We start from the raw sequence: 16,793 nt of genomic DNA, 5'->3' as shown, positions 1-16,793 counted from the left end.
GCGAGTGAGTGTGACTTGGAGTGATGAGTCGTTACCACTTTTTTTCTGAATTTATTAAGTCCTTTGATGGCTGGGAGAGCTCACTTAGTAAACAATAAATAAAACTATTACATAATAGATATTAAAGGAAACAGGGATGGGAAAGTGCATGAAAATGGCACTGATCAGTCATGATCTTGAATGGCAGTGCATGCTAAAAGATGTGGAATAAAAACCTACTATTGGACCATGAAATGACTAGATTTTTGTAAAAAAGCCATGTAATTTGCTTATGCCCTTTACCGAAGGAAATCTTTCCTGGTTTATCATATTTGTGACTCCTGGTCCACTAAAATGTTGACATTTGATGCAATTTACCACCAACTAAAAATAATAAATCACAGAAAAAGAGCCATTCAACTCGCCTGGTCTATTAGCTATATGCAAGAGCAATCTAGCTATTTTTTTACATTATTCAGCCTATTAGGTCAAGGCTGCTTTCAATCGAACTCCTGTAGTCTGCTTTCACTTTTCATGCCAATCTTTTCTCGTATTCTATCTTGCCTTTATCAATTTCTTGCTCCTTCTTTGCTGAATCCTATTATGCTCCCAATCATTAAGCCTACTAAATTTATGGCACTTTAATGAGCCTCTTCCTTACATTTAACAATTTTTAATATCTTTTATGAGTACTTTTTCTGTTTGATTTCTTTTTACCTTTTTTTTGCAACTTTGCATTATTTCTTTAAATATTAAACATTGTCTTTTCACCGATATACCTTTCAAAGTATTCTCCAAATCAACCACAGCCAATTCTCTCTCGTATCTTTATAGTTTTATATTTAAAAAAACACAACATAATCCAAAGTCACTATGAAATATCTCAACAAGCTTTTCTAAGTATGTGTATTCAGATGGGAAAACTAATAGCTGCTTAGGATACAAGTGTTAGAGAAACATACTCAAAACTGAAGATGCATCATTGAATGAGCTGCAATATTTAGCTGATGTGTAATAGTATTGGCTGCCAGTTGCTCAATCAGATGACATGAAAAAACAATCCACATTAACCAGCTCAACAGGTACAACATCCCAAACTTTGTTATCATTAACCCTTCCCCCAAGTCCAATCTCTCAGGGCTTTTTCACTGTAGTGATAATTATCCTAATAACAAGTAATAACTTAATGTTTAAATTGACTGCCAGCAATTAAAATTAAAACCAGCAAGACTGTTGTCCAGATGTACACTGTTTACTTTTCATTGGTACTAAAGTCCTCATATGATTGTTAATAATAATCCCCTTTAATGTCTACTGGGACTAACATGAGAATCAGACAGTTTTGCTTCTTGATAATGTCCTCAATGTATGACAGTATTTAGTCTGTATGGAATGCACATGGAATACACTTGTAGCTGACTAAATCCTTGATTAGTACAGATTATGTTTTTTTTAAGCAAACCTTTTTGGAACCTTACATAAAATGTTATATCCTAAATATACCCTCAGTAGGTTAATATATTCTACATCTAATTTCTTTGTTTTGATGTCATGCCATAGGGTAGACAAAGCAATGCTTCCACTTGTGGCAGAATCCAGAACCAGGGCTGATAAATATAAGATAATCATGAAGAAATCCAGTAAGGAATTCAGGAGAAACTTCTTTACTTGGAGAAATGGAAAGGCTGAGACAAACTGCACATATCCTTTTAAGGAGAAGCTAGCAAAGAAGAATAAAGGAGAAAGGAATAGAAGGATTGGTTTAAATGGAGCAGGAAGGGAGGAGGCTCCCTGGTATTATGAACACAGGCTGCTGGATTAAATGGTCTGTTACTGAGCTGTAGAATACCAGGGATATATGGGTTGTTATGGAAAGCTTATGAAGATGGGCAGGGCATCGTTCTTAATATGCTCGAGTGCACAGTTTGTTCTACAATATTAATGCAACCTTCCCTTTTGACTTAAAAAATTGGAAAATCTGTTGATATTGTGGGCAATGGCACATCCCCTAAACTTTCAAAGACAATTGTAGTTAAAAGGTTTAAAGTTGCAAAATCAGGACCAATCTTAATTATAGTCATAACCACTTAGTATTTAATATAGCAATTTGCATTCCTATTTTTGCAACCATCACTGTAAACCTTGTGGCTTATATATTTGGATCTTTACTAACGTTTTACTAACTGCTAAGCCAGCAGTTTAAATACTCATGGTGAGACAAGGAAAGCACCAGAATCAGATGGAGTTTAATGTCATGAGTACCGCTTACATTATCCCAAACACCTGCATTATCCATTGTAGAAGAACATCGGAATAATGACAATCTGCTTTTATGACAATCACGTGAGTTACAATGCCACTGTTAGAGTGCAATATAAAACAAAATATTTAAAATACATAAAATTTTAAACAACCTAGTTGTAGATTTAAATATACTTGCATTTTAGCTGCCATGTTAGCTAAATATTTCAGGCCAAAAATGGTTTCTATTTTCTTTGCACACCCATTGCTAATGTCTGTTAAGCCCAAAGGAAATATGAGCTGACAAATCAAATAGTGAACTCTGCCAGCTTTAAAAGTAAACATTTATCTTTCAATTCTTTTGAGTCTGCAAAGTCTCTGGGCACTTAGAACAGTCAGTTGCAGAAGTAGTGAGAAGGGCCACCTGTTTCACAGAAATTTCATTGAAGGAGTCTTTTAAGAAGTTAAGGGTACTTTACATTTAAAATTTAGGTTAAAATCAGGTTAACCCAAAAGCAGTATAAAGTCTTGTTCTGGATGCAAATATTGCCTTGGGCCATTGAATCAGGAATTTTAGTTACCACAGTTTATACTGCAAGGGATTAAAATTTAGCATGTAGCACCACCATCATCTATGGTAAATGTAATCCCTGATAAAAGTGCCATTGTACTACCAGACACAGCCAGTCCAGAAACAATGGTCCATGACTTCTATTTTTCTCCAATGACTAATGGTGTCAGTTCTCACTGTGAAATATAGCAGTGAAACAAAAACTAATTTTATCTAACACTGAAATGCAGCAGGTGGGGAAACCAAAACCAACATTTGTGCGTTGCCAAATCTGCAGGATCATTATTCATTATCTGTAAAGATTTACTGGATCTGGTTTAATTTCTCATCTGAAATATATATCACAGATCAGGAGCTGATGATTATATTAGCTCCCCTTTCCTGCAACAATGAGAAGAACAATATAGTGTGTAAAGTTTGTTGGGAGACAACGGAAGCAATTTCTAGTATGTCATTAGGTCCCAACCAAATCCACATTATCTCCCGTTTAACATTTCCTTTACTGAAAAGTACCCCAAAAATATCTGAAAACCACAGAAACTAGAACCTCATGTATTTGCAGTCCAAATTGTTAACTGATCATCGCATGCTATGTGCATTGTTTGAATTCTGCATCAGACAATCGGGATTCGTTGTTCCATAGCAACTGAAACGTCCAAGGCCACATGCAGGTTATCACTGCCGCTTGCTGTCCAGAATTAGTTTCCAATCATCAGCCCAAGAGTGTAGCCGCCTTCTAGGCGGTCTCAGTTGCACATGCATATTATGACAGGCAGAGAAAAGTATGTGCTCCCACTTAGGATAGGGCTCCACACCTACAAAACACAATGAGCAATGTAATTGACAGATAGGACTTGGAAGTCATTGTGGAAACAGTAAATAGTACAAGGGCCATGTTCCAGCAGGCCAGTTACCTCAGAAACTGAGCCAGAGGTAATGGGAGAAGCACAAGTGGGCTGGAATTTTTTTTGTGGTACCAGATAGAAGTTTCATGACCCCTGAAATTCTGCCATTATGATCCAATATTTGCAGAACACAAATTAAATATTCAACTAGGGCTTCCAGACAGTCATAGAGAGATAACAGTACAGAAGCCCTTCAGCTCACCGAGTCCGTACCAACCACCTATCTACATTAATTCTACTTTAATCCCATTTTTTAGCCTTCCCACATTCTCATCAGCTCCCCCCCCCCAGATTCTACCATTCACCTACACACTAAGGGTAGTTTACAGTGGCCAATTAACCTACCAACCCACTCACTTTTGGGATGTGGAAGGAAACTCATGTGGTCACAGGGAGAACATACAAACATCACACATGAGTCAAGATTGAACCTGGGACTCTAGCGTTGCAGGGCTGTGGCTCCTCTAGCCTTACCACTGTATCGTCCCACAACCTTTCCGTACATATCAGCTTCCAGTTAACTTGAATGGACACACTGGCTACACATTTCAAATCCTGCAGCTATTGGATAGGCTGTAAAATTTCTATGTTTTGGTTCCCAACTTATCAGCGAAAAGCCTTCGTCTGCACCTCCCCTCGTCCTCCTCAGCACCCCACCAACAAGCCGTTCTCCCACCACCCCTCACATGGGATGGCACTCTCTGCATCTCAAGGCCATTTCTTCCACTAATACCAACAAGTCTGAGTTTGAAGCTTCCGAGACTGGGCAGCAGGAACTCTTCCTGACCTGCACACCACTTGCTTTAAGATGTGGAAGTGCTCTGGCCCATTTGGTTCCCCTGTATGCACCAATTTCTAGTTAAATGGCTCAACATTTTACCTCCTCTGCTTTTGTCAGAAGTCATTTGGGAATGAACCACATGGACATGATGGGCTGAATATTTTAAGATTCTAAGAAACTACTGGAACCAAACCCAAACTGTAACTCTGATTATGCCACATGACTGTCAGGAATTGCTGTAAGGCTTTCACCTTAAGAACTTGTAATAACATTGCCTAGTTCCACTGAAACTCCACTGGAATTTCTGTGTACACGGACCTTGTAACCGAGAATGTTACCTGATATATCCGGTTTGTCGTCTATCAGCAAACTGCCTGATATCAATGTTTTATCCCGTGTTAGGACCATCAGTTCCAGAAACTCCTTCCCAAGATGTTTCTCTACCCAGGCATACTGTGAAAACAGAGTCAACATACTGCTTAATTCTTATCACACCATTAAGAGGTCATCAGAAAGATGCAAGAAGCCATGAATTTTAATACTTTTTGTCAGTGGTATCATTTGATTTTTTACCCTCACATGTTGTATTGTCAGCACAGAAACATACCACGCAGCCTGTTGGAACTATAGCAGTGTTTACGCCCCAGCAAATCCTTTCCCTCTCCCCTCCATTAAATTCCTTCAGTGCCTCCTCTTATTTCCTTCTCTCTCACGTGTTTCTCTAGCATTCCCTTAAATGCATCTATGCTCTGAGACGTGACTACTCTCTGTGGTAGCAAGTTTCACATTCTAATAATTCCCTGGATAAAGAAATTTCTTCCTTTTTGAGTTTATTTTTTGATATTTTCCCAATGAAGACATTTTCTCTATGCCTCTCCCTCTTTTTAGGCACTCTTTCATGGTCGAGGATGACTTGCCTTGACTCCAGTTCTGCGGATTCTGAGTAAGCTGAAGTCTTATGCAGAAACTGGAGACCTTGCCACAGGTGGGACAGACATTGCTTATTGGGGGTGGGTGGGCAGGTTGTTTAGGAGGTCTTGCAGGCCTTCTGCTCTTTGTACAAAGCCTCTGCTTGTTCCACTTGTAGAGGCTCAGGTGCACAGTGTTCTCCTGGATGTTCCTTCTCTACTTTGATCAGACACTTGCCAGGAACACTCACGAGTTGGTGAGGTTGGTCCATGTCTATCCTTTCAATCAGTTTCATGACTTTAAAGCCCCTGCTCAGTCTCCTCTTTTGTCTTATCCAGAGAAAATATCCCATCTTTACTAATGGACATCAGTTGTCTAATTATTACCATTCCATCAATTTTTGTACTTTCTCCAGTGTCTCTTTAATCTCCATACAAGATGGAGACAAGAACTGTGAACAGCACTACATGTGGTCCAACCAATATTCTAAATGTTTTACATCTCCGCTCTGCATTCACCTCTCTAGAGATGAACCCAGTACTTTGTTTTTTCAATGGCCTTGTTAAACTGTGCTGATACACTTAGCGGTGTGTGTCCCCAGAAAACTCGGTTCCTCTGCCCAATTTTGACACTTGCTTGCCAATGAATAACTGGCTTACTTATTCTTCTTACCAAAATTAATCACCTCATATTTACCCATAGTGAAGTTTACTTCCCATAAATAAAATAAACTATGGCAAAAAAAGGACCTTTTGAGTCTACTTTCATTGGATTATTTATCTCTTTAGCACATGGTTATTTGTTGAGTTCCTTTGCACTGATCATTACAAGATTACTTACTCAAGCTCCAAATGGTTATCAGGGCAAACGTATCCACAGTGCATCTAGCAAATGAGCAATTCTGTTCTTTATGAATATGCTTGGGATTTAGGTACTGTTCTTTCCATCACAATTCAGTTTCTCTTTGCAAACAGCATTTTCTTTCAAGTGGCCTAATGTGCTTAGTGCTGCATTCTATTTTTCCTGCTAGATGCATGTGTGGGATTCAGTTCATATTTCAGTATATATCTTGGTAATCATTTAATCTGTTTTCTTGGTTGATGTTTTTGCATAACTCACTTTTTCAAAAGGACAGTGATCGTACTTCTTTATAGGGCTGGTGCAAATGAACACATCAGTGCTGTGGAAAAGAAGCAGACATAACATCACTGCGGAAATCCGGTGGAGTTCAGCGAGAATTGAAACAGTGTTGGAGACCTGACTTACTTTTTCATGTTGGCCATCTCTTTCACTGCCTCCACAGCACCGGGAAGGGGATCAAGTTCAATGAAGAAGTTCTTTGACTCCCATATACTTATTGCTTTCTCCTGTGTATTTTTATTTAAAAATGCAAGCATATTATTATTAGAAGAAGTCACGTCCAATAGGCACCACTTATATGAATTAATGTCAGGTAATTTGCCCTTACATTGTCATCAAATGAATTAATTCATTGTGGAGTACTGTACTATCAAAGGTAGTGGAGGTGACCTACAAATTAAGCACAACTATCTCCATTCTTATCACTGCCCCTTATCACAAATATATTTAAAACTAAATGCAAACTAAAAGACTGCAGATGCTGGAAGCACTCAGCAGGTCAGGCAGTATCAGCAGAAAGAAAAGCAGAGTTAACATTTCAGGTTGAAGACCCTTCATCAGAACTGTTCTCTCAAAGGGTTGTTGACCCTAAACATTAACCCGGTTGCTCCTTCCACAGATACTACCTGACCTGCTGAGTGCTTCCAAAATTTTTTAAAAAAAAACAATGTTTGACTCCTGCTGATCTAGCATACAAATATATTGTAATGAACACAGTTGAAGTTTTTTGAGATATAGGTTGAATTATGTAAGTAAATAGGCAAAATTCAACAGGAAATATGTTTACTTTTGCTTGTCAACACTTGCTAGGGTTCAGGATATGAAGCAATCGGTATCTGCTTGACTTAGTTGGTTGCTTTGTTTGTAGTGAGCCAGTAGGTTGTGGGTTCATCCCCCTCCAACATAGGAATGCATCATTTAGTCTTGCATTCCAACATGTGCCAGCTGTGGATGGACAGAAGTGACTGGAATTTACTAAACCACCAAACAAATGCTGAATATTCCACGACGTTGTCAAGAGAGATTCCAAGCGTCTTGGCCAACAATACTTCCTCAAATAACATTACCTAATATGTTAAGAATCGCATTTACATGACATCTTCCACATCTATTTCAGAACGTCTTGGGAGATCTAATAAGGGTAGAACATACACCATGAATGATAGGGCCCTAAGGAGTATTGAGGAACAGAGGGACCTTGGTGAATAAGTCCGTCAATCCCCGAAGACGACAGCACAGTTCGTTAAGGTAGCAAAGAAGACATGCGGGATACTGGCCCTCGTTAGCCAGGGGGAGAATATAAGAGCATGGAGGTCATGATACAACTTTATAAAACTTTGGTTAAGCCATAGCTGGAGAATTGTGTGTAGTTCTGGTTGTCACACTAATAGGATGGAGGTGAATGCACAAGAGAGGGTGCAGGGGAGATTTACCAAGATGTTGCTTGGGATGGAATGTTTCAGTGATGAAGAGAGACAGGATAGGTTGGGTTTCTTTTTCCTTGGAGTGAAGGAGGGATCCGATAGAGGCATAAAATATATGGGCACAGGTAAGGTGGTCACCCTCTGGGTGAAAAATATTTTTCCACATCTCCACCCTAATCCTTCTACCAATTACTTTGTAACTCTTGGTTTTTTAACCACCCCCCCTCCCCCACCCCCCACCAAACCCTTTCAGGAAAAATGAATCCTTCCTATTTACTTTATCTAAGGTAGGGATATGTTCAGCACAGCTTTGTGGGCCGAAGGGCCTGAATTGTGCTGTAGATTTTCTATGTTTCTATCTAACCCTCTCATAACTTTATACACCTCAACAAAGTCTCCTCTCAGCCTCCTCTGTTCCAAAGCAAGCAGCCAGAAGTTATCCAACTTTTACTCATTGCTTTGATTTTCCAGTCCTGTCAACATTGTCAATTTCCCCTGCACTCTACAGTGCAATGATATTTTTCCAGTAATATGGTGTCCAGAACTGTACACCATACTTAAGGTGTGGCCTAACTGGTGTTGTAATATCGTCCTAGCATAACTCTTTTTATATTCTATGCACCAATTATTATAAGAAAGCATCCCATATGCCTTTTAACTTCTTTACTGATCCACCTTGCTACCTTTAAAGGTCTGTGGATGTACACTCTGCAGTCCTTGTGTTCTTCCACACCACTATCCTCCCAGTTATTGTATATTCCCAGCCTCGTTGCACTGCCTCAAGTGAGCTGAAGTATTCGACATCAGAGATCACCCTGACACTACCGATTAGCACAAGTTTGAAGAAATGGAACAGTCTTGATGTCAGATTAATTTTTATTTCCTTTGTCCCATGCAAGGCCTACAGTACCATAGTGGGGTCAACTTCCGTGGCCGCAGTGTGGGAGAAGGGCAAACAGGAACTTTAAAGCAAGGCAGAGATCTTGTTTTCAAATTCCTTTGAGCTCGCTCCTCCTCATCTATGTTATCTAGTCCCACCTTGTAACTAAGGCATTTTATTCCAAGCTCTTGGTTATCCCCAAAGTCAATACTGCACCGTTGATGACCATGCCTTCAGCTACCAAACCCCTAAACCTAGAATTCACTCTCTCCACCTCTCTGCCCTGACCTAGTATCTCCTTGTGTGGGTCAACATCAATTTTCATTGGATAATGCTCTCACAAAGCATACTAAAGATGACATATAAATGCAATTTGATGTTAAAGTAAATGAGCAGAGCAGGGTTTACTGCCATTAACTTACAAGGTAAATTGCGGGGTATAAATGGATAATTTTCTGATCTGTGGTCTAGGCAGGAGAAACTTAGCCACACAAGCAAACAAAACCTTTACCCTCAAAGTTCCAGATTAGTTATAAACTACAACTGCTCACCTTTAAAAGACCAAAGAAAAACAACACCTCTCCTCGCTTTGTTCACATTTCATCCTCAGAAAGAAGACTTGCTCAAAATAAACCAAATTCTGCTGATCTCCCTCAAGGGTAGTTTTCTTTTCAGTTTTGAGGTAACATCTTTGTTTGCAGCTTCAGGAAGTCCCACTGCCGCTGGTTACAAAAGTTGCAGCCAGACAACTTGGTGAGTCAGTGATCTAGACTTCCGTTCCTACTGCCTGTTATCAATCAGAAGTATTTATCTTCTTATCAATCATAAAATATCAAGAATTAAATACTTACCTTTACATTGAACTTTTGTATAATTTATATTTTTCTTGTGAATGTTGTGCATCAGATGCTGTGTGCCTGTGATGCTGCTGCAAGTAAGTTTTTCATTGCACCTGTGCACACATGTACTTGTGTACATGACAATAAACTAGACTTACGACTTACACAACTTTCAAAATATCTTACAGCCAACAAAGTACATTTGAGGCGTGGTCACTTTGGCCACATAGGAAATGTGGCCATGAGGAGCTATGGAATAAACAACCAGATAGTGATGCAGGTTGAAGGATAAAAATAGGCCAGGGCACCAAGAAAATACCACCAAATAATGAGGTGCAATCTTTTATATCTGCCCAAGAGGGCAGATTGGAGCTTCAGGTCTTAAACAAAAGAAAGCACATCTCTTGAAATTGTCACCAAGATTCTGTGGCTAGATCTCCAGAGTGGAGCTTGAACTTCCAAACCTCTGACTCAGCGGCTGAACGTACTAGCAGTGGACAAAGGGTGATACTCAAAAACTCACAATGGCATCTCATGGTTGACTTCCCAGTCTCCATCTTCTTCAGATGTTGACTCCTTCTGAATGTCTGCATCCTGAAGTCTGAACATTCCTTCAACCATTCTCTCCACAGCTCTGCTCATTCCCTATAACATCAATTTACATTCATGTATCATCTTTAATATAGCAAAATGCCCCGAGGTGCTTTACAGGAGCATTATCCAATGAAAATTGATGTTGACCCACACAATACATTAAGTCAGAGCAACACAGGAGCAGAGGGGTGGAGAGAGTGAATTCTAGAGTTTAGGGTTTTGGTAGCTGAAGGCTGGGTTGTCAATGGTGCAGTATTTACTTTGGGGTAACCAAGAGGTTGGAATTAGATGTCATACTTACAAGGTGGGATTAGATAACAGAGATAAGGAGTGAGTGAGCTCAAAGAAAGTTGAAAACAAGATCCCTGTCTTGCTTTAGAATTCCTGTTTGTGCTTCTCCCACACTAGCTCAGCTAGGAACACCTGCACGCTCTCCACTCCTGACCCATGCCCATACCTCCTGTGCTCTAACAATGGTGGCTGCTCCTCCAACTGCTACACAATTTAGGAGAAATTCCCCGAATATCCTCCTCTTGCCACCTCGCCCTTTGCTTTTAAAAACCTTCTCCTGCACATGATCTTCAGTTGCTCTTGACTTTCCATTATTCTCCATCTAGTCTGCTCTTTTTTGCTCCACTTCAAATGCTCCCAGATATACACAAGGAGCCCTGCATATGCAAGACAGCACACTTACAATTAAAAAGAAAATACAGGCAAGACAAAAAGGTGAAAAAGTTCATGAAATTGATTCATTTAAAAGAGACACTTGCATTTCTAAGCAAATGAAAATCAAAACAGCAGATTCTGAAAATCTGAAATAAAATAGGAAATGGTGGGAACATCCAACAGGACAGACAGCATCTGTGCAAAGAAAAACAGAGTGAGCACTTCGGGTCAAAGATCCTTCATCATTCCCAGTTGTGATGGAGGGTCTTCAACCTGAAATGTTAACCCTGTTTCTCTTTCCACAGATGCTGCCTGACCGGATGAGTGTTTCCAATATTTTCTGCTTTCTACCTCTTGTATTTATCAAGCCCCTTTTTGGACTTGTTTTGCAGTGAAGTATCTTTTAGAACTGTGGTCACTATTGTAACAAAATTACCTTGTAAAAATGACCAGATAATCTATTTTTCCTACCAAAAGTGATGGTTGGGAGATTAAGAATGGCTGGGTGATCTAGATTAATTTAGCCCTTCTTCAAGATAACATTGTGGAATCTTTTACAATCATCTAGTCAGTTTAACGTGTTATTCAAAAATGGTACCTGTGACAGTTTAGCTCTCTCTCACTACTGCACAAAACTCATGTTACATATTACAGTAACACATTGATCTGTTAAAAATCCAGACCTAAATATGGAGCAAATTATCCCCCCCCAAAAAAAATTAAAGAAGATCTACTTAAAGAAATATAAGGCATGGCATGATAGCGGTTAGCGTAATGCTTTACAGCGCCAGCGGCCCGGGTTCAATTCCCGCCACTGTCTGAAAGGAGTTTGTACGTTCTCCCTGTGTCTGCGTGGGTTTCCTCCGGGTGCTCCGGTTTGCTCCCGTATTCCAAAGACGTACGAGTTGGGAAGTTGTGGGCATGCTGTGTTGGCGTCGGAAGCGTGGCGACACTTGTGGGCTGTCCCCAGAACACTCTACGCAAGAAGATGTATTTCACTGTGTGTTTTGATGTACATGTGACTAATAAAGATATCTTATCTTATAAGGAAAAACATGCTTGCGAAAATCTGCAGGCCAACAAGGAGAAAAGGGTGATGACTTTTCAGTGTCTCTTTCTCCAGATGCTGCCTGATCTGCTGATATATATTTTATTTCAGATTGCCAGCATCTGCCAAGCTTTATCAATGACATTATTGTTTATTAGATCGCTACCGGCCAATAAGTAATTTGAACAAAGATATTGCAGATGTAAGATCTGGATCCCCCTCCGTTCAATTTGCAAATTGGCTAGCTTGTTGCAAATGCTCCGTAATTTCGTGCATTTCGTTCACTTACACAGAGTTCAGGCTGAAGCTGTCCATACTGTGCAGAAACCCAGAAACCTCTGCGATCCGCCAGCTCAACGAACGGTTCATCGGGATACGTGTCCTTGTACTTCTGCAGGAATCCGCCCTCAAAATCAGCCAGCACTCCGTCCATGTCCACCAGAACCCGCAGCCTTTTGCTCTCTCCGCCAGACTGCGGCACTGCGCAAAACGACTTGGCCACGGCACAGAACAGTTTGCTCCCCGAACTCCGGAGAGTTGCAAACCTACTCCCGAAGATCATACTGATCGTGCAAAGGAAAACGTGCCTAAAATAGCCTCCTGCATAAAGTCATGCGGGAAAAGAGGGGGAAAATAAATATATTATTTAGCCACGTGCAATTAATGGAAACAGCCAGAGGAATATTTCCATGCTTGTGTGCCCTTTCGCCAGTGGGCTCAATGGTTACTTGCGAGGAATGTCCTCGCTTTGCAGTAGGCGCAATGGTAGGAGCTCACTTCTCCATTATGTGATGTGAATAAAACCAGGACTGTCCCACCCCTCTGCACGACTGAAGGACCCCGACTGGTATTGAGAAAACTAGCTCGTTGCACTGTCCCCTGCTCTCCGGAAATTACGCCCGAGTGCCACCTTAAAACAGGGTACTCAGCGTTCGCTGTACGACCAATGAAGGCAGCTCTGTCGGTAGGCGGGATCATGTTGTTGTTCTTTCTCCCTTTGTGGAACAAAAGTTCCCAAGTGAGGATGTTGGAAACAATATCAAAGCATGGGGTAAAATATTGGATTTGCTTTTACACTTAACCGCTAACGGGAAAAAAAACATTAAAAATCCTTCTCCAGAAATGTATTGTCAAGTGATGACAGACAACTAGTAAAAGAATAACGTTACAAAAATTTCATGTGACAAACTGTATTTAATCATACAGTGTAGGTTGCATTGTTTAACGCAATTCCCCGCATCACACACACACACACACACACACATGGCTATGATCCTATTCCAGCAGAATAATTAATAATTGTCTTCCGAGACATTTGTCATTCTTGCCCTTTACTGTAATGCATTCTCCTATTTGATCACAGAAACATAGAAGCAGGAGTAGGCTATTTGGCCCTTCGAACCTACTCTACCATTCAACGTGGATTATGGATGATCCTGTATCTTAATACCACATTCCCAATCTCTCCCCATGTTCCTTAATTTATATCTAGACTTCTATCTACCTTCTCCTAAAGTATATTCAGAGACTTGGTCTCTCGGGGTTTCTGTGCAGAATACCATGGGTTTATCCCCCACTGGGTGAAGATTTTTTTTCTGGTCTCACTTCTAACTATCTCAACTCATAGATGCTTCTACAAAGGTACACGTCGTCCTGGCATCTAGCCTATCATACCATCAGAATGTTGTATGCTTCTAATCATCACAATTGTCCTTCCTTCTTCATCTCAAGGTAACATCTTGAATGTCATGAAAGCAAAATAATTTATTGGCAAACATTGCCCAAGACCTTGGGAATACCTCCCATGCTTTTCTTCAAAACAATGTGGAGGGAAATTTTACATCCACCTGGGAATTGGTAGGGTTTAAATATGTCATCCAAAAGGCAGCACTTCTGCCAGTACAGCAAGCATCAGCCCAAAAGGCTGTGCTCGATTCTCTGGCTTAGGATGGGGTTTCAGAACTTCCTGACTCAGGAGTTGAACATAAAGAATCAGTAACTATATTACTGCACTGCTGGTCATTAATCTCAAACTTTCTCTGTCCCCAGAAGCTGCCTAATTTGCTATTTCCAACATTAGAACATAGAACAGTACTGCACAAGAACAGGCCCTTCGGCCCACGATGTCTGCACCCAACACGATGTCGAATTAGACCAATTCTCTTCTGCCTGCACACAATCCATATCCCTCCATTCCTTGCATATTCATGTGTCTAACAGCCTCTTAAATGCCACTATCATATCTGCTTCCAACACTCCCCCTGGCAGACCATTCCAGGCACACACTACCCTTTGCATAAAAAAAAGTACCCCAACATCCCCTTTAAACATTCCCCCTCCAGCTCTCACCTTAAATGCATGTCCTCTAGTACTTGACATTTCTACCCTGGGAAACATGTGACTAATAAAGATATCTTATCTTATAAAGATTCTGATTACCTTCCCTATCTCTGCCCCTCATAATCTTATAAACTTCTATCAGGTCTCCCCTCGGCCTCTGACACTCCAGAGAAAATAACCTAAATTTGTCCAATCTCTCCTTGTAGCTCATACCCTCTAATCCAGCCAGCATTCTGGTAAACCTCTTCTGCACCCTTTCCAAAGCCTCCACATCCTTCCTGTAAAGGGGCGACCAGAATTGTAGACACAAAAGATTCTGCAGATGTTGGAATCTGGAGCAACACACAAAAAGTGCTGGAGGAACTCAGCAGGTCAGGCAGCATCTATGGAGGGAAATAAACAGTCGACATTTCCGGTCAAGACCCTTCATCAGGACTCAATCAGGAATTGTACTCAATTGTAATAGGGCAACCAGAATTGCAGACAGCAGACACAAGAAATTCTGCAGATGCTGGAATCTGGAGCAATACACAAAAAGTTCTGGAGGAACTCAGCAGGTCTGGCAGCATCCATGGAGGGAAATAAATAGTCGATGTTTCGGGCCGAGACCCTTCGTCAGGACTGGAAAGGAAGAGGGCAGAAGCCAGAGTAAGGTGGTGGGGGGAGGGTGAGGACTACACGCAGGCAGGGGATAGGTGACAATTGTAATGGGACGGACCAGAATTGCACACAGTTGTTTATTTTGAAATTTCTACTGTCTGCTGCACTTTTATATGAAAGTTCTACATTCATGTCATATACATGCTATTAAATGCAGATCCATCGGGTAGAAGATACAGAAGCCTGAGGACATGTACCACCAGACTTAAGGACAGCTTCTACCCCACTGTGATAAGACTATTGAACGGTTCCCTTAAACAATGAGATAGACTATGACCTCACGATCTACCTTGTTGTGACCTTGCACCTTATTGCACTGCACTTTCTCTGTAGCTGTGACACTTTGTACTGTTATTGTTTTTACCTGTACTACATCAATGCACTCTGTACTAAGTCAATGTAACTGCACTGTGTAATGAATTGACCTGTACAATCGGTGTGCAAGACAAGTTTTTCACTGTACCTCGGTACAAGTGACAATAATAAACCAATACCAATACCAAAAGAAGTGCTGCCTTTTGGATGACATTTAAACCCTACCAGTTCCCAGGTGGATGTAAAATTAAGTATGTTGGCAAAACCATAATTGCAAAATCCTCCTTGCAAAAACACAGTTCTTTCAGGATTGGTATGGAGGTGCATAAGGTACCTATTTTTTCACCAAAATAAACTTTATTCATAATAAAAGACAAACTATATACAATGATAAAACAATAATAAAACAGTGCAAACCTTCACATTCATGTACAGATCAATTATTAGTGTTACAATTTATACAAGCCACAGCACTGATGCCACTCATGTAGCTCCCTGGGGCGATACTCCAATCCCATATTTACAATCTTTAAGGGGCTTCCTCACCTGACCCTGCCCCTCCCTCTCCTACGGCAGAAGAACCCTAAACTGTCGTCCTTCCCCCCCAAGCCCTTGCGTTGGCTGCACCCAGCTTCAGTGCGTCCCTCAGCACGTACTCCTGCAGCCTGGAATGTGCCAGTCAGCAGCATTCCCCTACGGACATCTCGCAGTGCTGGAAGCCCAACAAGTTCCGGGCAGACCAAAGGGCGTCTTTCACCGAGTTGATGACCTTCCAGCAGCAGTTGATGTCCGTCTGTGTGTGTGTCCCCGGGAACAGCCCGTAGGTCAGAGAATCCTCTGTTACGCTGCTGCTGGGGATGAAACGTGACAAGGACCCCTTGCGCCTTTCGCCACAACCTCCTCGCAAACCCACAGCCCGCAAAGAGGCGGGCGACCGTCTGGCCCCCAGCGCAGTCGTCCCGGGGGCAGCGCGCGCTGGGGGTGATGCCCCAACCGTGCAGGAAGGATCTGACTGGGAGGGCCCCTCTCACCGCCAGCCAAGCGAGGTCTTGGTACTTGTTGGCGAGTTCTGGCGATGAGGCGTTCCCAGTACCTATGGGACAGAGTGCAGGCATGGTGGGGGATGAGGGTCCCCACTGGCTCCAGGAGGCCTTGGCTCCCACTCCTCCCCGTGACGTCAGCCCGCGGCCAGATCTCGCGAGAGCTGGTCGGCGAGCCACCCCCCCCCCCCCCCCCACCGACGGCGTTTGAATGAGGCGTCGGGGAGGCGCTTTCACAAAATGGCGTCCGCCTTGGAGCAGTTTGTCAACAGCGTGAGGCAGCTCTCCTCCCAGGGTAAGAGACGGCGCCCGGGCCCCTCCTGTGCCTCTCCCTCCTCACTCCGATCGCGGCGAGGGGCGCAGCGGGCCCCTTTCCTCGCCCGCCCGCCGCCGCCTTCCACAGGGGCCGTCAGTCGACCGGCGGCGCTAGGCCGCCTGTTTGAACCTCTGCTTCCCCCTCA

The 16,793-nt window shown here is 42.0% G+C and overlaps 2 protein-coding genes across 3 annotated transcripts in view; one reads left to right on the top strand and one right to left on the bottom strand.

The window, feature by feature from the left end:
- Nucleotides 1–2,209: 2,209 nt before the first annotated feature.
- The window catches only part of LOC127573663 (5'(3')-deoxyribonucleotidase, mitochondrial-like), a 14,754-nt gene continuing 170 nt past the window's right edge, over nucleotides 2,210–16,793 (bottom strand). Inside the window, exons 1-6 of one of the 2 annotated variants that reach the window (XM_052022075.1) lie at nucleotides 16,324–16,433; nucleotides 12,267–12,577; nucleotides 6,653–6,753; nucleotides 6,506–6,566; nucleotides 4,816–4,930; nucleotides 2,210–3,606 (exon numbers count right to left, since the gene is read on the bottom strand). In XM_052022075.1, the coding sequence (XP_051878035.1) occupies nucleotides 3,467–3,606; nucleotides 4,816–4,930; nucleotides 6,506–6,566; nucleotides 6,653–6,753; nucleotides 12,267–12,539 (690 nt within the window). In that variant the 5' untranslated portion in view covers nucleotides 12,540–12,577; nucleotides 16,324–16,433 and the 3' untranslated portion in view covers nucleotides 2,210–3,466. Of the gene's footprint in view, nucleotides 3,607–4,815; nucleotides 4,931–6,505; nucleotides 6,567–6,652; nucleotides 6,754–12,266; nucleotides 12,578–16,323; nucleotides 16,434–16,793 lie in introns of those variants that run through there. The other variant, XM_052022076.1, reaches the window with a different exon arrangement.
- cops3 (COP9 signalosome subunit 3) overlaps nucleotides 16,522–16,793 on the top strand; it is a 26,567-nt gene continuing 26,295 nt past the window's right edge. The window contains exon 1 of the mRNA XM_052022074.1: nucleotides 16,522–16,627. Coding sequence (XP_051878034.1) covers nucleotides 16,573–16,627 — 55 coding nt within the window. The 5' untranslated portion in view covers nucleotides 16,522–16,572. The remainder of the gene's footprint in view (nucleotides 16,628–16,793) is intronic.

This window comes from Pristis pectinata, chromosome 8 (assembly GCF_009764475.1).
Source record: "Pristis pectinata isolate sPriPec2 chromosome 8, sPriPec2.1.pri, whole genome shotgun sequence".
NCBI classification, from domain to species: Eukaryota; Metazoa; Chordata; class Chondrichthyes; order Rhinopristiformes; family Pristidae; genus Pristis; species Pristis pectinata.
The sequence above is the reverse complement of the archived record's forward strand: the minus strand, read 5'-3'. Positions and strand labels throughout refer to the sequence as shown.